This window comes from Oncorhynchus nerka, linkage group LG12, assembly GCF_034236695.1.
Source record: "Oncorhynchus nerka isolate Pitt River linkage group LG12, Oner_Uvic_2.0, whole genome shotgun sequence".
NCBI classification, from domain to species: domain Eukaryota; kingdom Metazoa; phylum Chordata; class Actinopteri; order Salmoniformes; family Salmonidae; genus Oncorhynchus; species Oncorhynchus nerka.
The window spans coordinates 35,618,566-35,642,466 of NC_088407.1; the positions used below are offsets into that span (position 1 = coordinate 35,618,566).

Consider the following 23,901-nt stretch of genomic DNA (forward strand, 5'->3'; position numbering starts at 1 on the left):
TTGTATAGTATAGTATACTACTGTAATGGCATGATAGAACATCAATCAAAAAGTATCCAGGTGTTTTGCAGATAATTTTCTTGAAGAACAAAAGCACTATATAGCATGATGCATCCCATCTATATTCATTTGCACCATTATCAACTTTAAATGTGTCATTTTGAATCATTGCGTAGTCACTACAGTTCTTCACACTTCTGTAAATAATGTTTTCACGTTAAATCGCCCCATTACTTTCAGAATGGAAAGGTAAGGCAAGAATTTCACAATACTCCAACCGCAACGGCTCTCTCTCTGATTTCTTATGATTCCTAACATGACAAAATGGCGTACAGTGACATAGTGCACTTTGGTGTTGATAAAAAAAGAATTACCGTCATGGTTTTTTGATTTGGTGTCTTTTTTCTCTGTCCTTTAACTGTATGGTTAACTAATACTGTGTGTCAATAGTTTGGTTGATATTAACAGTCTGTGTGAACTGTACGTCCACTTGTTTTTTAATTCCTTCATTTTTTATTTTTTTTAAGTAAATGGAGAAACTATGCAGTTGATTTGGTTCTGACTGTAGGATTACCAGTTGCATGGTAGTGATCTTTCTGCATGGTCTTTCTGAGTGTGTTTGTGTGTGTGCCTAACAGTACGTAATTTGCGTGTACGTGTGTAATTGAGTCATAATTTTCTGAAACTGAATTTTAAGATTTCTTTCCCTTCATCTCTTTGGTTTCCTCCCTCTTCTGAGTTTGGAGCGTTGCTCTTTCACATTTACTCATTTCATTTTCTTTTTTCCCTTTGATGATGGTTAATGCGACTGCTGCATGCTGGGATAGTGGAGGTCAAGGGTCAGGGGTCAGGCTTTGGGGGTCATGAATGAGGCTAGTATCTAACCCACTGTCTCTCTCTCCCCTCCCTCTCGCTTTGTTCACCCCTGTGTTACAGAGTGGATTCACGCCACTTCATATTGCTGCCCACTATGGAAACGTGAACGTGGCCACACTACTGCTAAATCGTGGGGCAGCTGTGGACTTTACAGCTAGGGTAGGTACCATAGCCCAGGCTGAAACTATTACAACAACCTTCTGATCTGCAGTCAGGTGCGCTATTGTTGTGCAGTGTTGGATTCTGGGTTAAACTTGGAACATTGCTATCCTAGAGACTGGTTTTTACATCAGAAGTTAATGGTTATCTGTAGGAGCCAGATGGCTTTGGAATGTTCTGGGTGGATGGGAGGAAGTCACAGGATTGCGATAGGGGATACGGGTGGACATTTTTGGATTAGGCAAATGAGGGATTGAGGTCAAGTCAGATCCCCTTAAGGGAGAAATTTCAGTTTATTACCCTATTACTTCTCCTTCCTGTCGAACCACAATAGATGAAAGGATTGGAGGGAAGGAGGAGGGCCTAAATTGGAGTATATATACTTGTGGTGGTAGAAACATGTTTTGTCTAATGCAGCTGTATTGATCCTCTGGGAAGAATAAACTTGGTTCACCTCTCTAGGGTATGTGGAACGCTATAGCGTCCCACCTGGCCAACATCCAGTGAGATTGCAGGGCGCCAAATTCAAATACAGAAATACTCATTATAAAAATTCAGAAAAGATACAACTATTTTACATAGGTTTAAAGATGAACTTCTTGTGAATCCAACCACGGTGTCGCATACCTTACAATTATTTGAGAACATAGCCCAGCAGACAAATGATTACAAACAGTAACCAGCCAAGTAGAAGAGTTACACAAGTCAGAAATAGAGATAAAATGAATCACTTACCTTTAATGATCCTCATATGTTTGCACTCAGAAGACATTCATTTTTTCAATAAATGTTCATTTTGTTCGATAAAGTCTCTCTTTATATCCAAAAAACACCGTTTTGTTTGCGCGTTTTCTTCAGTAATCCACAGGCTCAAACGCAGTCACAACAGCCAGACAAACAATCCAAATTGTATCCGTAAAGTTCATAGAAACATGTCAAACGATGTTTATATTCAACCCTCAGGTTGTTTTTAGCTTAAATAATCAATAATATTTCAACCGGACAATAACGTTGTCAATATAAAAGGTAAACAAGAAAGGCACTTTCTCGGTCATGCACATGAAAAAGCTCTGTGACACGTCAGGGTCCACTCATTCAGACTGCTCTTACTCCCTCATTTTCAGAATACAAGCCTGAAACAATTTCTAAAAGACTGTTGACATCTGGTGGAAGGCATAGGAACTGCAATTTGAGTCCTAAGTCAATGGACACTGTAATGGCATTGAATAGAAAACTACAACAACAACAAAAAATTCCTACTTCCTGAATGGATTTTTCTCAGGTTTTCGCCTGCCAAATCAGTTCTGTTATACTCACAGACAGTTTTGGGAACTTTAGAGTGTTTTCTATCCAAATCTACTAATTATATGCATATCCTATCTTCTGGGCCTGAGTAGAAGGCAGTTTAATTTGGGCATGCTTTTTATCCAAAATTCAAAATGCTGCCCCCTACCATAGAGAAGTTAAGCTTTCATAATGTCCGTAGAGGTTTTTACTCTGAGAATTAGAACAGCAGCGAGGTCTTGGGATCCATCACGATACCCTCCTTTGTGTTCTTTCCTTTACTGGAAATAGTGCAAAGATTGTAGGTTATAGGAAGGGCTGCCCACACACACTGTGCCAACACAGCACTGAGTCCAAGAACCATAAAACACAGGAGACTTTAGAGCCCATACGCGCACACACACACACATTTTAAGCGAGTAGAGTGAAATGCCCTTTAGGAACCCACAGTCAGCGATTGGTTTGCTTTCTAGGACAATGATACCCTCCGCCTCAGCACTTCCCTTTTCTCGGAATCCTCATGTCCATCTGTGTGGTCCCCATCAGCCACTCAGACAGAGAGAGGAATGAGTCTTAGGAGAATGCCAGTCCTTTTCTTGAAAACAGAACTCAAGGCGAGAGATGGAGAGAGTTGCCTGGCCAAGCTGAAAGATTACTTGAAGGTCACAGACTCAATGCAGTCCTGTTCTGACTGAGCCCTTAGTGTCGACAACTTAAGCACAAATCTACTAACTCAGCAAGGGACTCCACAGTCAGAAACCGTACCTTTTATTTGCAGAAAGGTAACACTCAAAACCACTGTAATTTCTGCTGTGTCATACTTTCTCAGGCACTTTTTCCAGTCACAGTCAACATAACAAGCTGTGTGTCCTGCAGTGCTCTGGACCAGGCTGAGGAAAAAATGCTCAGCTTTCACATTGTCAGGATTTCACAGAAATCAGAGGAGTGGCGGAACGCCAACATAACATGACACATCCTAACAGAAAGAATGAACAGGAGCCATTCATCAGCAGTTCCATTCAATTCAAGCTCTGTTGTCCCAGCAAGGAAATTCATTGAGGTATATTAGAAAGCATGACATCAGTCACTAGACGCCTTGTCCTGAACTACCCCCACTGTCTGTGGAACAACATTGCACGTAATAGACACTGGTCAAAAGTGGTGCACTGTGTAGGGAGGAGGGTGCCATTTGGTCCGCTGACTAGGTTTTAACACAGCTCTGTTATTGCCACAGAGTGTGGCACAGTGTGGGTCCGGGTATCACTTATCATGATTATAACTCTATTATTCTAGTAAAGCAGTCTGTCTAATCAGGAAAACATCTGTACCCGGCTGGCAGATTTGATCAAATAATTTAGCCCTGCGTGTGTTTACTAGTAAACAAGCTCCACAACAACAACAACAATAATGCCATAGAAAGCCCTAACCTAAGAAAACCCTAACCTAAGAGATCCCTAACCTAAGAGATCCCTAACCTGAGAAAACCCTAACCTAAGAGATCCCTAACCTAAGAGATCCCTAACCTGAGAAAACCCTAACCTAAGAAATCCTTAACCTAAGAGAACCTTAACCTAAGAAAACGCTAACCTAAGATTTGAGGTAAACAGGTGATACTGTATGTAGCAACATTACTCGTAATAGAAACGGTATACTGGCCTTGTAACAGCACATGTGTATACAGTAGGATAGGTAGTTATATACCATTAGTTCATTGGTTTATTTCGTTTTAAATGTGTCTTCCATTGTGTTCTATGTATTTCAGAATGGGATCACGCCCCTCCACGTGGCCTCTAAGCGTGGCAACGCTAACATGGTGCGCCTCCTACTGGACAGGGGGTCTCAGATCGACGCCAAGACTAGAGTGAGTCCACACAAACACACATACTCATACATACAGTACACACACACACACACACACACCGTTTGACCCCCTCACTGTGCACAAGTGTGTGTGTGACGCAGTGTCCTTTCCACCAAACTGTCATTGTCCAGTGGAAGTGCTGCAGTCACTTTCCACCAGACTCAGCCGTGTATATCTCCTTCAGCTGCAGCAATGTATCATTGTCTCATTCACAGCCAGTGTGGACGCATTGGGTCACTGTGTGCTATGTGTGTGTGTGTGTGTGCCTGTGTGTGTATGTGTGTATTAAGTTGATGTACTCTATAAGTAGGTGTACTCACTGTTCATATTGTATGTAGGTGTGGGTGTGTTGATAAGTGTGAAATAGGGAGTGTGTGTGTGTACTGCATAGCTGTTGGATGTGTGTGTGAGTGAGAGCTGCAGCACTATGTATTTACAGCTAGCTCACTAGAGAACAACTTGTTGAATCTAAACGCCCTCCATTTTGACACGCTGTTATTCTTGTGTCCTTGGCCGTTTTGCTGCTCAATCAGCTTACTGCATTAACTTAGGGCAAAAAAATCCCTTCTGACGCAACCACTCTCCCTGCTCTCTCAAATCGCTCCGTTACCATACCTCCCTCCTCCCTGAGCCTGACAATCTATCCCTCTTTCATAACAGAAAACATCCTGTTTTTAGTTACGCGGTAGATGTTTATGCGTCCATTGCCAAGGTATTGCATCCTAATATCATTCTAAGGTCCAGAGTTAAACGAAACATCGTATAAATAAAGATGATGTGATTCAAATCAAATCAAATCAAATTGTATTTGTCACATACACATGGTTAGCAGATGTTAATGCGAGTGTAGCGAAATGCTTGTGCTTCTAGTTCCGACAATGCAGTAATAACCAACAAGTAATCTAACTAACAATTCCAAAACTACTGTCTTATACACAGTGTAAGGGGATAAAGAATATGTACATAAAGATATATGAATGAGTGATGGTACAGAGCAGCATAGGCAAGATACAGTAGATGGTATCGAGTACAGTATATACATATGAGATGAGTATGTAAACAAAGTGGCATAGTTAAAGTGGCTAGTGATACATGTATTACATAAGGATGCAGTAGATGATATAGAGTACAGTATATACATATACATATGAGATGAATAATGTAGGGTATGTAAACATTATATTAGGTAGCATTGTTTAAAGTGGCAATGATATATTTCCCATCATTTCCCATCAATTCCCATTATTAAAGTGGCTGGAGTTGAGTCAGTGTGTTGGCAGCAGCCACTCAATTGTGGTGGCTGTTTAACAGTCTGATGGCCTTGAGATAGAAGCTGTTTTTCAGTCTCTCGGTCCCAGCTTTGATGCACCTGTACTGACCTCGCCTTCTGGATGATAGCGGGGTGAACAGGCAGTGGCTCGGGTGGTTGATGTCCTTGATGATCTTTATGGCCTTCCTGTAACATCGGGTGGTGTAGGTGTCCTGGAGGGCAGGTAGTTTGCCCCCGGTGATGCGTTGTGCAGACCTCAATACCCTCTGGAGAGCCTTACGGTTGTGGGCGGAGCAGTTGCCGTAGATTAGACCCTAACGTAACGAAAACGTCCACTCGGCGTTAGATAACGGTACAGTTCCTGGTCAGGGCAGGACAGTGCCTGTTTAGACTGTTACCATTCTATTAGCTGTGTGTTATATCCATATCATTTGTTTTGTCCAGAGTTAATGTTGATATAATATAATATAATATAGGTGGCTACGTCTCAATTCTGCAATGGCACCCTATTCCCTATATAAGTGCACTACTTGTGACCAGTGGACCATATTGCACAATTTATTTATATTTTTTTTTACCAGAACCCTATGTAGGGAAATAGGGTGCCATTTGGTACACTGACTAGGTTATAACACAGCTCTGTTATTGCCACAGACGGGTCAGTGTGGGTCCGGGTATCAGTTATCACGATTATAACTATTAGTCTAGTAAAGCAGTCTGTCTAATCAGGAAAACATCTGTACCGGCTGGCAGATTTGATAAAAATAATAAAGCCCTGCGTGTGTTTAGTGGGAAACGAGCTCCACAACAAAAACAACACGAGTGCCCTAGAAAACCCTAACCTTATGTTTTCTTTGTGCATTTTATTACACAAGCAGAGTTACTGTATTTTTTGTTTTGTCTGTGTCAGTTTGATCTCTGCTGCTGTGTGTGTGTGTGTGTGTGTGTGAGTGTGTGTGTGTGTGTGTGTGTGTGTGTGTGTGTGTGTGTGTGTGTGTGTGTGTGTGTGTGTGTGTGTGTGTGTGTGTGTGTGTGTGTGTGTGTGTGTGTCCCTGCCTTTGTGCGCAGAGAGTGGTGAGGTTAACATGCCACTGAAGCAAAGGTCAAGGAAATTTCACCCGCCATGTTTCAATACGTGTCTCTACAAGCAACTGTATGCGTCCATTGTTTGACACGGGAATTTGAACCTAAGCCTTTCGTCCACTGATGATCAATGTACTCAGATACTCAGGGGTCATAGCCACAGATAATCCCCTCAAAAATCACACATAAAATAAAAAATCGGAAAAAAATCAAATAATATTCATGCGAGATTGGGGGTCGTTTTGTGAGTGTGTGCGTGTTCATGTGTTATGGGGTTATTGGTGTATAAATATGTGTGTGTGTGTGTGTGTATTTGACCATCTGTGTGTGTGTTCTCTGCAGGACGGCCTCACACCTCTACACTGCGCGGCCAGGAGTGGACATGACCCTGCAGTGGAGCTACTGCTGGAGAGAGGTGCACCCATGCTGGCCAGGACCAAGGTACACACACACACACACACACACACACACACACACACACTCATAACACCCAGTCCCCCATGGTTATATCCGCGGGTTGAATAAATAGAAAACAATGCATTAAAAAAGTATCATTCTTGTGTAATTCATATCTATAGTTATCATTTTGATCTGCCTTTAGTTCGTAGCCTAAGCCTAAACCTAAGCAGAAACAGTTCATGTCGATCCACTGAGGCAAAAAAAAAGGACAATGTCAGAGTTGAATTCAATAAGAGAAGAACTGTGAATGAATAGAAGGAGGGCCAGAACAGTATTCTAATGTTTGGGAAAAGATTTGCTGAAGTGTAACATGAGGATGATAGCAGTGTTCTGCGGCTATGTTATGTGTTATGATTGTGAGGCGATACAGACAACAAGACGGGGACTTCAAAATGGTACGTCAAGGGAACTGTACTATTCAGATGGGTTATATGGACTAGTAACCTAACTGAAGTCTGGACAGTGGCTGTAGGTCTATAACCTCTCACTGAGCCGTATATCATTTTAACTCCCCCAGAATGAAGCATTTCTTGCAGTAAAATTATACATAAAATGTCAATTTTTACCCCGGGGACAGGAGTGGCGAATTATTGATTTCTTTCAGCATCTTGAGAGAATGAATGAATGAATTAACCATCTGTAAAGGTGGCGGTGCTCTCTTTATCAGCATCATTAAAGTTGATAGTATTTCAACCACATAAAATATGCATCGTAGTCGAACTGAACTCTGAACAAAAACATGTTGGGTTGTTTTAACAGCTTTTCATTTCCTTAAAATCGGTCAAACTGATGTAATTTGGAAATGTTGCACTGAAAACCTTTCCCATTTATTTTTTGTTATTGCATTTGCTCCCCGGACCCTAAAAATTTTTGCTGCGCGGGCCTCCGATTTTTACTTTATCACTTCTAGTCGGGCGGTTGCGGATGGGTTATTAGCAATTATGGGCGGGTGCGGGTGAACAAACAGCTGACCCATGTATCACTAACACACACCCTCTCTCTGACCATCTTCTCTATCTCTCTCTCTCTTTCTCTCTCTCTGTAGAACGGTCTGTCTCCTCTCCACATGTCAGCTCAAGGCGACCATGTTGAGTGCGTCAAGCACCTGCTGCAGCACAAGGCGCCTGTTGATGATGTCACACTGGACTACCTGACGGCGCTGCACGTCGCCGCCCACTGCGGTCACTACAGAGTCACCAAGCTGCTGCTGGACAAGAGGGCAAACCCCAACGCTAGAGCACTGGTAATACTCACACTCCTATTACCACTAATACAATGACTTCCAATACTCTAGGCCGCTATAAGCTATGTATACAAAAGTATGTGGACACCCCTTCAAATGAGTGGATTCGGCTATCTGACAGGTGTATAAAATCGAACACACAGCCATGTAATCTCTATAGACAAACATTGCCAGTAGTGGCCTTTACTGAAGAGCTCAGTTACTTTCAACGTGGTGTTAATGTTAAGAGGGAACGTCTAGAAGCAACAACGGCTCAGCCGCGAAGTGGTAGGCCACACAAGCTCACAGAATGGAAATGCAGAGTGCTGAAGTGCTACAGTTAGGCCGTAGCTTAGGCTACGAACTAACGGCAGATAAAAACCGTCTGTCCTCGGTTGCAACACTCACTACCAAGTTCCATAATGACTCTGGATGCAACGTGAGCACAAGAACTGTTCGTCGGGAGCATCATGAAATGGAGTTTCCATGGCCGAGCAGCCGCACACAAGTCTAAGATCACCATGATCAATGCCAAGCATCGGCTGGAGTGGTGTAAAGCTCGCCGCCATTGGAGTCTGCATCAGTGGAAATGCGTTATCTGGAGTGATGAAACACACTTCACCATCTGGCAGTCCGAAAGATAAATCTGGGTTTGGCAGATGCCAGGAGAACGCTACCTGCCCCAATGCATAGTGCCAACTGAAAAGTTTGGCGTAGTAGGAATAATGGTCTGAGGTTGTTGTTCATGGTTCAGGCTAGGCCCTTTAGTTCCTGTGAAGTGAAATCTTAATGCTACAGCATACAATCACATTCTAGACGATTCTGTGCTTCCAGCTTTGTGGCAACAGTTTGGGGAAGGCCCTTTCCTGTTTCAGCATGACAATGCCCTGTGCACAAAGCGAGGTCCATACAGAAATGGTTTGCCGAGATCGGTGTGGAAGAACTTGACTGGTCTGCACAGAGCCCTGACCTCAACCCCATCGGACACCTTTGGGATTGAATTGGAACGCCATCTGCGAGCCAGGCCTAATCATCCAACATCTGTGCCCAACCTCACTAATGTGTCTTGTGGCTGAATGGAAGCAGGTCCCCTCAACAATGTTCCAACATCTAGTAGAAAGCCTTCCCAGAAAGAGTGGAGACTTTTATAGAAGAAACTCCGTATTCATGCCCATGATTTTGGAATGAGTTATTAGACGAGCAGGTGTCCACATACTTTTGGTCACGTGTTGTATGTGTGGTGGCTGTTTTGCCGATTCTGTCTCAGAGACAGAACTTGGTGAAACAAAGTTTTGAGCGAAAATAAGATGGCCTCTCCTATCTGTCTCAACCAGGTCAACAATGTCCCTACATGTATATGCCGCCTGTACTGTAGGTGTGTTTCATTCATTCTGTGTCTGGGGTGTGTGTCTGTCAGAATGGCTTCACCCCGCTGCACATTGCCTGTAAGAAGAATAGAGTGAAGGTGATGGAGCTGCTGGTCAAGTATGGAGCTTTCATCCAGGCCATCACAGAGGTAGGACACTAGCCTTCAAAATGTAAACAGTTACATCCTAATACACGATTACACGTGTACTATTAGATAATGCACAAATTAGCCTCCGCAATATACACAGGAATGCAACCCCACCCCGCTTAAATCTTCAATACGGTGGACTTAAAGGGAGACTCGGCGAAATGACGTTGCCACGAGCAGCACCGGAGATATTGAGATGAGCGAGATGTATAAGACCTTGCTCTCACACTGCCACACACAGTATCTGCGCATGTGCACGGGTTCCCTTCGCCCTGTTGTAACGCCCACTATGCGCTATTACTTTCTGCATCTACGTCATACCGCTGAGTCTACCTTTAATATAACATCTGCCCATTTACACATAGACTTGGTTACACTAGTCTCATCAGCTAATATGTTTTGACCAGACCTGCCTTCAAACACATAAGCAGTGCAGATTGTATGCAAAGATGAAACGTTTCCTGATTTGATCTCTCTCCGTCGCCCTCTTCCTTTCTCTCTTTAAGTCTGGCCTGACTCCCATCCACGTCGCAGCCTTCATGGGTCACCTCAACATCGTCCTGCTGCTGCTACAGAACGGCGCCTCGCCTGACGTCTGCAACATTGTGAGTGACGGGGGGTCGGGGGTCACTGTTTGTTTTACGCTGTCGCCGGTGTGCGTCTTTCCACGCTGCCATTGGCGCGTTTGTCTGCGTTTCTGCTGACTCGTACGTGTGTGTTGTGTGCAGCGCGGGGAGACGGCCCTACACATGGCAGCCAGGGCAGGACAGGTGGAGGCGGTTCGCTGCCTGCTGAGGAACGGCGCCCTGGTGGACGCCAGAGCCAGGGTAACGCATTTAACGGCGCCATTTACCATACAGTATTAGGCTGTTATCGTCCGTGTTGAACTCTTCAAAGAAACCATCCAAAAAGTACCAATTGCGTCCACAAAAACACAATTAAACAGGGCTGTAAAATTGAACGTTGCAGCACTTGAACTCTGCCCATTCATTTTATGTACTGTCAAAGTCACATCACCCATAACCTCCGTCTCTAAAAACAACTCATTCTCTGCCCACTATAACCTCCATGTCTCTACCCCTGCAGGAGGACCAGACTCCCCTCCACATCGCGTCTCGCCTGGGGAAGACTGAGATAGTTCAGCTGCTACTGCAGCATATGGCCCACCCTGACGCCTCCACGACTAACGGATACACACCCTTACACATCTCAGCCAGGGAGGGACAGGTGGACGTGGCTTCAGTGCTGCTGGAGGCGGGCGCCTCACACTCGCTGGCTACCAAGGTAGGTGGAGAGCACAACACACTCACACACGCCTACATTTCACCTGCCTACGCTCAAACACACATGCTCACATGCTCACAACGTACCCTTGTACATCTTGGTGCTATTTTCGTGGGGATTTTTGTTTTAAATGGATGAAATATACCCCCTTCTTTCCTTGTGGATTTTATATGAAATATCTATTGATTCACTGTATGGCATGTTTCACAGGCGCCCACTATGGGGGCCACTGTCAGTATGAACTTCTTTAATGTGGTTTAATCAATGAAGGGTTAATGATGCTTTGGAGAACATCTGGGCCCTTCTCCTAAATTTTGCAAGATTACATTGATGTTGTCATTGAATGATATTCAATGTGCATTGACGCAACAAACATATCAGTGCTAATTTATTCATGTGCTCTGGGCTCTGAGTAAAAGCAGTAAAATCCACCTCTCATGATGGAGGTGCTCTCTCTTTCTTTCTCTCTTTCTTTCTTTCTCTCTCTCTCTCCCTTCCCCCTCTTCTCCTTGTCTCGTGGGGGGGGAAATGGGCGAGGCACTGTTAGCGTGACAAAGAGGACAGCGGATGCTCATTGAACATCGTCCTAGCCTAGGCATTCCCCTCTCTGCCTCTGTCCCCAATCACGTATATTTCATCTATTGGATCACATTTTATAAATTCTAATCTTTATCTCCTGTTTTTCACAAGAGCCTCAAACATTGCCGTCATTAAGCGCCTCTCATTCTCTTCTCATCGACACATTGTGTCTACTCGGATGTGCATTACATCAGAAATGAACCAGAGTTACACAGACAAAGGATTCCCTCCCTTCATGGGCTGGGTCGTAAACACTGTGGTCATGTGACATGGGAGAGCACTGTTGTCCAATCACAACAGCCCTGGCCTCCTGTCAATGTGACAATGGCTAAAGAGCACCACCTGGTGGCTACATTGGGACTAGTTATTTCTTGTAAGTGTTTTGCGCTGCACATTGGATTTTGGGTATTAACTACGATTGCATCAGCAGTGTGGGTGTAGAGAGAATGGTTCTTATTGTGCGTCTTATTAAATTGCGTCACGTTTGGTTCACATACATCATTTAGTTGGACATTCATTTTAGACCCATTTGGAAATGAGGCTGTTATGAAATTATTGCTTTTTTATATATTTCATGAGCACTGCGCATTTCTGAAGATCTAGTTAGTGCTTGTAACAATCATTATTAAATGGTCATCTGTATGTTGTCTCCATACAGAAAGGATTCACTCCGCTGCATGTGGCGTCCAAGTACGGAAGCCTGGATGTGACCAAACTTCTCCTGCAGAAAAGAGCCCCTCCCGATTCTGCTGGGAAGGTAAGCGTCATTACCACAACTCAAACCCTAAATCACAGTATAGCTCTACATGTTATAGAGGGAAAATATAACTACACAATAAAAGTACATTTCTCACCATTTACATTACATTTAAGTCATTTAGCAGACGCTCTTATCCAGAGCGACTTACAAAACACCAGGTGTGTTATACTTCCACGATTTCGATTCAGATAATTCACTGACCTCGAAGGACTGTTATGGGATAAAGAATAGTCTATATCAAAGCTTTATCTGGCAAAATGTTTTTTTTTTTAAAGTCTGTTCGTATTTCTGTGTTGAGGCTATGTTGTCAGCGAGACTACCGGTGAGCATAGTTTGACCAAATCAACTTTCCGTTTGATTAACTACTGTTTTTTCCTCTACTTTTAGGAAAGACATAACATATATCATTTTTCTTCTTATTCTTTTTGAATAAGGACCCGCCCAGCGAGCCTCCTGCTGCTTGCTCTTTAATAGAAGTCTAATTCTCAATAACATGCCCTAATAGTACCCCGGTAACACAGCTCATCATATATGTGTGTGTGTGTGTTGACTAGCTAGCATTAATAGCTGCTTGCTCTGCTAACCAGCCTGGTTTAATCCAATACAGAATGGCCTCACGCCTCTCCATGTCGCTGCGCATTACGATAACCAGAAGGTGGCGCTCCTGCTTTTGGACAAAGGGGCCTCCCCCCACGCCACGGCCAAGGTGAGACCTCCCGTCACTCAGACCCCCCACACCCGGTCACTGTCCTCACAGGTGGGAGGACAGACGTCGGTCGGCCTTGGGGTGGACGGTCGAATGTCATTTTGAAGCTGTGTGTGTGCGTGTGTGTACGTGTGTGGACATCTTTTGGGGTATCTGTACAACTGAATTGATGTTACTCTCGACCTCCCTCTCTCCTCCAGAATGGCTACACTCCCCTCCACATTGCGGCGAAGAAGAACCAGATGGACATAGCGGTGGTGCTGCTGCAGTATGGGGCCGAGACCAACATCCTGACCAAGCAGGGGGTCACCCCCCTACACCTGGCCTCACAGGAGGGACACGCTGACATGGCCGCCCTGCTCATGGAGAAGGGGACTCAAGTCAACGTCCCCACCAAGGTAGGCCTACCTCTTCCCATCCCTCTCGGTTTTAAACTGCTTATGTCACGCGGCCGCGGGCCTGAACTCGTTTACATACCCTACATTACTCATCTCATATGTATATACTGTACTCAATACCATCTACTGCATCTTGCCTATGCCGTTCTGTACCATCCCTCATTCATATATCTTTATGTACATATTCTTTATCTTTAGCTCTCAAGCTAATATCCAGCCTTCGGTTCTGATTTCAGAGCTGTAGCGTGGCATGTGTGAATGTAGCAGGAATGAATTTGAGAGAAGGGGAGAGTGTAGTTTCACGGCTATTTTAGGAAGAGTGTGAGACTGCTTGTGCCCTGAGCTGTTTTACGGCCGAGTCAGAGAGCGGGAGGTGGGAGGTTGAAAAACCGCCATGACGACCATGGATGTCTGCCCACACGTGTCACACCGAAGGCCCTGGCTGCGGGCCTGCATGCCCCTACACACACTTACAGTATACAGTACACTTTTTATTTTTTCATAATATGTTTATTATTTTCCAATAAAAAAGACAGCAATACAAACAATGACATTCATTGTACTGTTGAATGGGACGGCCAATTTAAAGGACAAAACAAAACTTAACTCACACATACACAAAATAAAACAAAATCCTATTAGGGTGGTACATGTATAAGAAGACAGCAGATAGTCATTACAAGCAGTGTAGTTAAGCCAAAAATACACATTGAGTGGAGTACAGCACAGAGTGGCAGCAGATCGTCAAACCCAGTTATGAAGCGGGACTAGACCATTTATCCAGTATCGGCTGACATATTTTGTAAAACAATGACCTTCTATTGGAGGTATTGTATCGAATCTTTTCCAGATGTATTACATTCCCGAAATCCCGTAACCACATTTCAAAGGTAGGTACAGTCTCCAATTTCCAAAATTGCAATATGAGCCTTTTGGCTAATAGAGTACAAAGAGAGACAGATTTCCCTTCCTGGTTATTCCCATCAACTGTACCAAACAGAGCGATCAATGGGTCTGGGGCTAGAACTCTATCAAAGGCTCTAGATAAGTCATCAAAAATGAGAGCCCAGTAAGCACGTAACTTAGTCCATGTCCAGAATAAGTGGGTCAACGTCCCCTCAATCTGCTTGCATCTCTCACACAGTGGTGAGGTGTCCGGGAATATTTTATGCAGTTTTACTTTTGAGTAATGTTTATTTTTTATTTTCTTTCACCTTTATTTAACCAGGTAGGCTAGTTGAGAACAGGTTCTCATTTGCAACTGCGACCTGGCCAAGATAAAGCATAGCAGAGTGAACAGACAACACAGAGTTACACATGGAGTAAACAATTAACAAGTCAATAACACAGTAGAGAAAAAAGGGGAGTTTATATACAATGTGTGCAAAAGGCATGAGGAGGTAGGCGAATAATTACAATATTGCAGATTAACACTGGAGTGATAAATGATCAGATGATCATGTACAGGTAGAGATATTTGTGTGCAAAAGGGCAGAAAAGTAAATAAATAAAAACTAGGTAGGTGAAAATGGGTGGGCTATTTACCAATAGATTATGTACAGCTGCAGCGATCGGTTAGCTGCTCAGATAGCTGATGTTTGAAGTTGGTGAGGGAGATAAAAGTCTCCAACTTCAGCGATTTTTGCAATTCGTTCCAGTCACAGGCAGCAGAGTACTGGAACGAAAGGCGGCCGAATGAGGTGTTGGCTTTGGGGATGCTCAATGAGATACACCTGCTGGAGCGCGTGCTACGGATGGGTGTTGCCATCGTGACCAGTGAGCTGAGATAAGGCGGAGCTTTGCCTAGCATGGCCTTGTAGATGACCTGGAGCCAGTGGGTCTGGCGACGAATATGTAGCGAGGGCCAGCCGACTAGAGCATACAAGTCGCAGTGGTGGGTAGTATAAGGTGCTTCAGTGACAAAACGGATGGCACTGTGATAAACTGCATCCAGTTTGCTGAGAAGAGTGTTGGAAGCCATTTTGTAGATGACATCGCCGAAGTCGAGGATCGGTAGGATAGTCAGTTTTACTAGGGTAAGCTTGGCAGCGTGAGTGAAGGAGGCTTTGTTGCAGAATAGAAAGCCGACTCTTGATTTGATTTTCGATTGGAGATGTTTGATATGGGTCTGGAAGGAGAGTTTGCAGTCTAGCCAGACACCTAGGTACTTATAGGTGTCCACATATTCAAGGTCGGAACCATCCAGTGTGGTGATGCTAGTCGGGCAAGCGGGTGTAGGCAGCGATCGGTTGAAAAGCATGCATTTGGTTTTACTAGCGTTTAAGAGCAGTTGGAGGCCACGGAAGGAGTGTTGTATGGCATTGAAGCTCGATTGGAGGTTAGATAGCACAGTGTCCAATGACGGGCCGAAAGTGTATAGAATGGTGTCGTCTGCGTAGAGGTGGATCAGGGAATCGCCCGCAGCAAGAGCAACATCATTGATATACACAGAGAAAAGAGTCGGCCCGAGAATTGAACCCTGTGGCACCCCCATAGAGACTGCCAGAGGACCGGACAACATGCCCTCCGATTTGACACACTGAACTCTGTCTGCAAAGTAATTGGTGAACCAGGCAAGGCAGTCATCCGAAAAACCGAGGCTACTGAGTCTGCCGATAAGAATATGGTGATTGACAGAGTCGAAAGCCTTGGCAAGGTCGATGAAGACGGCTGCACAGTACTGTCTTTTATCGATGGCGGTTATGATGTCGTTTAGTACCTTGAGTGTGGCTGAGGTGCACCCGTGACCGGCTCGGAAACCAGATTGCATAGCGGAGAAGGTACGGTGGGATTCGAGATGGTCAGTGACCTGTTTGTTGACTTGGCTTTCGAAGACCTTAGATAGGCAGGGCAGAATGGATATAGGTCTGTAACAGCTTGGGTCCAGGGTGTCTCCCCCTTTGAAGAGGGGGATGACTGTGGCAGCTTTCCAATCCTTGGGGATCTCAGACGATATGAAAGAGAGGTTGAACAGGCTGGTAATAGGGGTTGCGACAATGGCGGCGGATAGTTTCAGAAATAGAGGGTCCAGATTGTCAAGCCCAGCTGATTTATACGGGTCCAGGTTTTGCAGCTCTTTCAGAACATCTGCTATCTGGATTTGGGTAAAGGAGAACCTGGAGAGGCTTGGGCGAGGAGCTGCGGGGGGCCGGAGCTGTTGGCCGAGGTAGGAGTAGCCAGGCGGAAGGCATGGCCAGCCGTTGAGAAATGCTTGTTGAAGTTTTCGATAATCATGGATTTGTCGGTGGTGACCGTGTTCCCTAGCCTCAGTGCAGTGGGCAGCTGGGAGGAGGTGCTCTTGTTCTCCATGGACTTCACAGTGTCCCAGAACTTTTTGGAGTTGGAGCTACAGGATGCAAACTTCTGCCTGAAGAAGCTGGCCTTAGCTTTCCTGACTGACTGCGTGTATTGGTTCCTGACTTCCCTGAACAGTTGCATATCGCGGGGACTGTTCGATGCTATTTGCAGTCCGCCACAGGATGTTTTTGTGCTGGTCGAGGGCAGTCAGGTCTGGAGTGAACCAAGGGCTGTATCTGTTCTTAGTTCTGCATTTTTTGAACGGAGCATGCTTATCTAATATGGTGAGGAAGTTACTCTTAAAGAATGACCAGGCATCCTCAACTGACGGGATGAGGTCAATGTCCTTCCAGGATACCCGGGCCAGGTCGATTAGAAAGGCCTGCTCACAGAAGTGTTTTAGGGAGCGTTTGACAGTGATGAGGGGTGGTCGTTTGACTGCGGCACCGTAGCGGATACAGGCAATGAGGCAGTGGTCGCTGAGATCCTGGTTGAAGACAGCGGAGGTGTATTTGGAGGGCCAGTTGGTCAGGATGACGTCTATGAGGGTGCCCTTGCTTACAGAGTTAGGGTTGTACCTGATGGGTTCCTTGATGATGTGTGTGAGATTGAGGGCATCCAGCTTAGATGTAACCTGTGTATCACCTTAAACTGTACAAGGTTGTGTCTGGCATTCACTGAACTGTGGTTTATATTCCTGAGAGCTTCTACCCAGTCCTCATCTGAGATTTCTGACCCAAGTTCTTGTTCCCAAGCCCTTTTAATAGTGTCTGTGGATACCTCTATGTGGGCCTGTAGCACATCATACAGTCTAGAGACCGACCCTTTTTGAATGGGGTTTGACAAGGATCAAGCTAATGTAGGACTATTTGGCTTAATGCCATACTGTGGAATATGTGTCCTTACGAAATTCCTGATTTGGAAAAATGTGAAAAAATGTGTTGTTGGCATGTTGATCTTTCCCTGTAATTGTTGTGATGATAGGCTTGTACACTCTTAGAAAAAAGGGTTCTTCGGCTGTCCACATAGGATAACCTCGCCTGTTACTCAAAAACTCCTCCCTTTTTGTTTCCAGGTAGAACCCTTTTCGTTTCCAGGTAGAACCCTTTTGGGTTCCATATAGAATCCCCTGTGGAGAGGGTTCTACATGGAAGCCAAAACAGTTCTACTTGGAACCAAAAGGGTTCTACCTGGAACCAAAACTATTCTCCTATGGATTCTAGATAGCACCGTTTTTTCTAAGTGTGTAGGCATGCACATACTATAAATACATACGCATATGAATACAGTTCATGCACACAATTGCATGTACACACATGCGTGCGCACACACACACTTTACAGTCCCCCCCCACCCACCCCCACACACACACACACACACACACACACACACACACACTTTACAGTCCCCCACCCACCCACACACACACACACACACACACACACACACACACACACACTTTACAGTCCCCCACCCACACATACACACACACACACACACACACACTTTGTCTTTTAAATTTAGAGCAGAAACCCAGATATATTCCTCCTTTAAACTTTTTACCAACCACTCAGTCTTCACCCAGCTCCATCAGTCAACCCCAGACAGACCTCCCACTGGGCACGCACTGGTTGAATCAACGTTGTTTCCATTTCATTTCAATGGAATGACGTTGAACCAATGTGGAATAGACGTCGAATTGCCATGGTTGAAGATATATCACTGTTTTCCATGACCTTGTCTGCCTTGTCTCCGGGGTGCAAGAACATGCACTCTGCATGAGAAGACCCTAAATACCCAGTCACACACCCCCTCCCCTGTCAACACATTATTTCCTGTCCTGTAAAAGTCGCATGTCACCCAAAATAACCTCCTCTTTTAATATTTAGGGGAAACCACATGACCTGCCCAGGTGAAACTACTGTCCATAGGTACACAGTAGGCTGATTCATTCATGGAGAGAGGTGGTGAGTAACAAACATATTGTTGTTTGTGTTCCTTCAGAGTGGTCTCACCCCACTCCATCTGGCTGCCCAGGAGGACAAGGTGGCTGTGGGTGAGATACTGGCTAAACATGGAGCCAACCTGGATCAGCAAACTAAGGTATGGCGTATATTCATTTCATTTGAGCATTGACTGACCATTGTACTGGAGTACTGATAATATACAGTATGTCTCCCATATACTGTACTTCAATATGCCAATGAATATTTGTTTTCTCTTTTCATGATGTTCGTAGTAGATGTTTTGATACTATGATTTACCATTATCGTTCCAGTTGGGTTACACTCCTCTGATCGTAGCGTGTCACTATGGCAATGCCAAGATGGTCAACTTCCTCTTACAGAATGGTGCTAGTGTCAATGCCAAAACCAAGGTAACACACCATGCACAAAACTACCACAGTACACTCTTAGAAAAAAAGGGTTTCAAAAAGGGTTCTTCGACTGTCCCAATAGGAGAAGCCGTTTTGGTTTCAAGTAGAAACCTTTTTGAGTTCCATGTAGAACCCTCTGTGGGAAAAACTATTTTAGGTTCTAGATAGCACCTTTTTTTAAAGAGATACTTCTGGATTTTGAGAATGAGGCCCTTTATACAGTATACTTCCCCAGTCAGATTTCTATGCCTCTGTGTGCAGGTTGAAGGAAGTTGCTAACTAGCGCTAGTGCAATGATTGGAAGTCAATGGTAACTGCTAGCATGCTAGTAGATACCATAGACTTCCAGTCATTATGCTAACTCTAGTTAGCATTGGCTTGCAAAACTACCTCTGACTTCCTTCATACTGGAAAACAGAGACATAGCAATGGTATCCACAAGTTCATCTGACTGGGGAAGTAGATAAAGGACCTCGTACGTAAATTCCCAAAGTTTCCCTTTAACTGTGTTATGAATGTTCAATAATGCATTATTTCCTTTGACAGAAAAGATAAAATGCTATCGTAAGGGTTCATACATAATTTCTAAAATGTTCAGGCCTTGCCAGACAGTCATTACTCTGTTTGACATTCTCTTCTCAGAATGGATACACTCCCCTCCACCAAGCAGCACAGCAAGGAAACACACACATCATCAATCTACTGCTGCAGAATGGAGCTAAGCCCAACAACATCACTGCGGTGTGTGGACTAGCTTCTGAACATACACACACACACGCACACACACACACACACGCATGCACAAGAACATATGCACACAGGCACTAACACACACACACGCATGCACAAGCACACATGCACACAGGCACTAACACACACACACACACACACACTTATGTCTTTCTCCCATTCTCTAGAATGGTAACACAGCTCTGGCCATCGCCCGGCGACTTGGCTACATCTCGGTGGTGGACACACTCAAGGTTGTCACAGAGGAGATCATTACCTCGACAACCGTGAGTCACAGAACTATCTCACACCACTATCCCTAAAATAAACCATTCACACATAATTTCGCCTATAAAGTTGGAATGATCTTATTTTGTTCATGTTGTTTAGACGGTGACAGAGAAACACAAGTTGAACGTCCCTGAGACTATGACTGAAGTCCTAGATGTCTCTGATGAGGAGGGTGAGTTTGCCACTTGATCCAGTCAGTAGGCTACTGTATATGACCACAACCATGTATAGAGACGGTCATTCTAAACCTCAGTCCATTTATGTTTGCCCTACAAGAACTTCAGCTAACCCGACTTCATGTTCAAATCCTGCCCCAGTTTTCTGTAGACACTGATTGACTAATAGGCTATCTCAGTAAGCCTTCCCCAAATCCCTCCCTTTTTCCCCATTGCCCAATCCTACACAAAAAATGTTGTATAGAACCTAAAAGGGTTCTTCGGCTGTCCCCATAGGAGAACCCTTTGAAGAATCCTTTTTGGTTTCTGCAGCGGGTTCTACGTGGAACCCAAAAGGGTTCTGCCTGGAACCAAAAAGTTTTTTTACCTGGAACCAAAAAGGGTTCTCATATGGGGACAGCCAAAGAACCCTTTTGTAACCCTTTTTTCGGGGAGAGTCTAGTGGGTGTTGTAGTAGGCTAGTTTTCTCACTGTACTGTGTACTGTATAGGCCTACATACTGTACCCACAGTGCTGAAAGAGAGTGAGGATGATGTTCTGTCCGATGACTCCATGGATTTAGAAGGTACACCGTACGAAGGTCGCCGTGGCGGTTACTATTGAAGAGGGTGTGACAGTGTGTTGTGGTCGTGGCAATTCGCATGGCGTGAGATTCCTCTGCGAGGGTTGTGTAAAACGACCTGTCATGGATGAGTGGTTGAGAGGACATACTTGAACCTGCACTAAACTCACCTACTGATTAGGGTTTGGATTCAAACATAGTGTGGTGAAACCAAGCTTGTGATATGCACATTTAGGTCCACTTCTCTAAATGTGGAATACTGGTTATCATTGCTGAAAGCATTTAGTGCTGTCAGCAAACCTTTACGTTGACACTAGTGGTGGCTGTGCCCTCTTTTAATGTCAAGGCCGAGAATGTTTTTTGTTTTGTCACGCTTCTTAAAATATCAGCTAAGGGGAAAGGGTGGATTTTAAACGCATTTTTAATAGCATATTCAGATTCACATGTTCTGAGGACTGTTGCCCCTGGGACTAGAGAGTGCCATTCAACTTCCAGCGAAAAGACACCAATTAAAGCAGCTAAAGCGTGTCTGTACAGAACTCCGGAAGATAGTTTCACCCTGAGTGTTGTCAGTTCAAAGCGGATTTCAAATCCCCACTCAGAAATGCTGTCCTATCACGTGCCGTAGCCGGGAAAGCCTGAATATGTAAGAATGTGTAAGCTACTTTTGAAGTGCTGCTTAACTTAAACTTGAGCCTCCTTTAAAACACATTGCCAATGCTTTGCTGATTCATTCTGTATGGTTAATATTTATTAATACTTGTTAAAGGCAGTTAGTTCCAACTCTTCCAGGCCCTCTGTCATGGCTCATAAAGTTTGTGCATTTTAGGGCCAATCTGTGTTTATGTGAACAGTCACCTCATTGACGTGGCAGTGCATTACGGATATGGACGATTCTTCTCTTTCCTGGCTCTTCCGGTTGCGCAGTGAATTCACTTTACTTCCCGAAGGAAACTTGGATCATAAGGGTGGAGTGGTTGGCAGTGATTTGGGTGGAAAAAGGACACACCCTGTCAATAGTTGTGTTTTTGGAAGATGTCAGAAGAGGATTGGGTTTGGTTGTGCAGACGGTGTGGCTGTTCTAACCGACATTTCTTGCTATTGGATGTGTTGTGAATGACATTGCTTTGTGAGTATTGCCTCTCAACCCGCATCTTATAGCTTACTTTACTCTTGCAGTTGTGGTGCTACTGTGCACATTACTAATTGTCGTGATAATGTGATTATATTGTACCTGTTCTTCCTTTTCTTTTGTTTCTAACTTTTCATTCTCCAGGCAGTGGTTATGCTATTGACACAGGAACATCTCTATCAGCCTACAGTATGTTTCTCACTTGTTCTGTCAGCACATCCTACAGTATGCTACCTACTCCCCTTATGCACTTTTCACACAATGGTGCCAACCCGAACTGTACTGTACTGGTTGAGATAGTTTTCTTTCACACTCTCCTTTCCAGTTGGGTTCCGCTAATTTTGGTGGGGTAAGGTGGATGCGTAACCAGGCCAGCACAGTACAGCTCGACTCAGTTTGGTTCAGCTCTGTCGTGGGCGAAAGGGTATTAGTGACTCTGCCCCCTGCTGTCCAGTAGTGGTAATAGCAGCAGTAGAGCTTTATGACGTGGTGGAGACCAGGCAGAGATGAGCTGTGTCTCTCAGCTCATCTGTAGTGCTTCAGTAACTGTAAGTATCTGATGTGTGTGTGTGTGTGTGTCACTAAGCCTCACGTTGACACACACACACCCTAGGTAAGGGCTGGCCCCTGCGTATATGTTTGCTTGCTAACTATAGTCGCGTCACATCACAATGTCCCCTTCCCCCCGAGAAATAACCGTATTCTCGTCCATGTATCTCACCTGCCTCCCTCTCCCCTCCAGGTGACGACACGATGACAGGGGACGGAGGGGAGTACTTGAGGGCAGAGGACCTGAGGGAACTGGGAGATGACTCCTTGCCTGGACAGTATATGGATGGGATGACCTACCTGCGCTTCAGTCTGGAGGGGGGACGCTCTGACAGGTAGAGTCTACACACCGGATGAAGGAGACGTGTGTGTGTGCGTGTGCGTGTGTGTGTGTGTGCCTGTGTGTCTGTGTGTGTGTCTGTGAGATGATCTAATGATCTCATTTGTGGTGAATGCACAAATGTTTGTGAAGTCTCTGATGAATGTCAACTAATTTCTGTTCCTCCTTACCATGCTTACTGTACCTAGTCGAATGCAAAGGTATGTTGATATAAATGCTATTGTTTCTCTATGATTGAGTTGGTCCACATCCGTTGTAGAACTAGATTTGAAGGAGTTTTTGTCGCGCTACTCCAACTCTGGCCTTCCATTTGTCCTTGATTTTACACTAGTTCACTTGTGTTCACAGACTTGCTCCATATTGGGTGGTGAACACTGTTTTAGCTGTGTGTGATGTTTCCATGGCTACCGACGTCACCTTTTCCTCCTCTCCTCAGTTTGGACAGGTCCTACACTCCCAGTCACCACGGTTACTACTCTCCAAAACACGAAAGCATGATAGAGGAGATGCTCACCAGCCACAACGTAAGTAAAGAGCTTAACCTTTCACATCCACCACTGTAAAGGGATGAACCAGGCCTTGAGACTTAATCATCTATTGAAACATATTGTTGTTAAGGGAATTTTTATCAATGATGACTAATTATGTATACATTTCAATCAGGACTGAATAATCCGAATACTATTATGTTACTGTATATGTACTAATCAGAATACTATTCTGTATATGTATGAGTTTTCTTTCTTGATCCCAGTACTGAAAATAACGTGTGTGTGAATGTGGTCAAAAATTAGAACAATGACTGTCTGTTCCTTGGTACAAATCTTCAGACTGCTATTTGAATGCTTATCTACACGAGAAGGCCTTGAGTCGTAAATTATATTAAATTGGTAGGGAGGCGGATGTGGGAAGGCTGGAGATACAGCCTTTGTACTGGAACGGAGATGGCACAGATTGGGGCTGGAACTAAGGACGTCATTTTCAGTTTATA

General features: G+C 44.5%; 1 protein-coding gene across 4 annotated transcripts in view; it reads left to right on the top strand.

Moving 5' to 3' along the window:
• Positions 1 to 23,901, top strand: part of ank2b (ankyrin 2b, neuronal) — a 240,610-nt gene that overhangs the window by 171,734 nt on the left and 44,975 nt on the right. For 3 of the 4 annotated variants that reach the window (XM_065025544.1, XM_065025545.1, XM_065025546.1), the window contains exons 7-25: positions 937 to 1,035; positions 4,082 to 4,180; positions 6,876 to 6,974; positions 8,038 to 8,235; positions 9,632 to 9,730; positions 10,237 to 10,335; positions 10,459 to 10,557; positions 10,817 to 11,014; positions 12,252 to 12,350; positions 12,961 to 13,059; positions 13,260 to 13,457; positions 18,759 to 18,857; positions 19,033 to 19,131; positions 19,774 to 19,872; positions 20,049 to 20,147; positions 20,251 to 20,323; positions 22,166 to 22,210; positions 22,764 to 22,905; positions 23,347 to 23,434. In XM_065025544.1, the coding sequence (XP_064881616.1) occupies positions 937 to 1,035; positions 4,082 to 4,180; positions 6,876 to 6,974; positions 8,038 to 8,235; positions 9,632 to 9,730; positions 10,237 to 10,335; positions 10,459 to 10,557; positions 10,817 to 11,014; positions 12,252 to 12,350; positions 12,961 to 13,059; positions 13,260 to 13,457; positions 18,759 to 18,857; positions 19,033 to 19,131; positions 19,774 to 19,872; positions 20,049 to 20,147; positions 20,251 to 20,323; positions 22,166 to 22,210; positions 22,764 to 22,905; positions 23,347 to 23,434 (2,130 nt within the window). The remainder of the gene's footprint in view (positions 1 to 936; positions 1,036 to 4,081; positions 4,181 to 6,875; positions 6,975 to 8,037; positions 8,236 to 9,631; positions 9,731 to 10,236; positions 10,336 to 10,458; positions 10,558 to 10,816; positions 11,015 to 12,251; positions 12,351 to 12,960; positions 13,060 to 13,259; positions 13,458 to 18,758; positions 18,858 to 19,032; positions 19,132 to 19,773; positions 19,873 to 20,048; positions 20,148 to 20,250; positions 20,324 to 22,165; positions 22,211 to 22,763; positions 22,906 to 23,346; positions 23,435 to 23,901) is intronic. The other variant, XM_065025547.1, reaches the window with a different exon arrangement.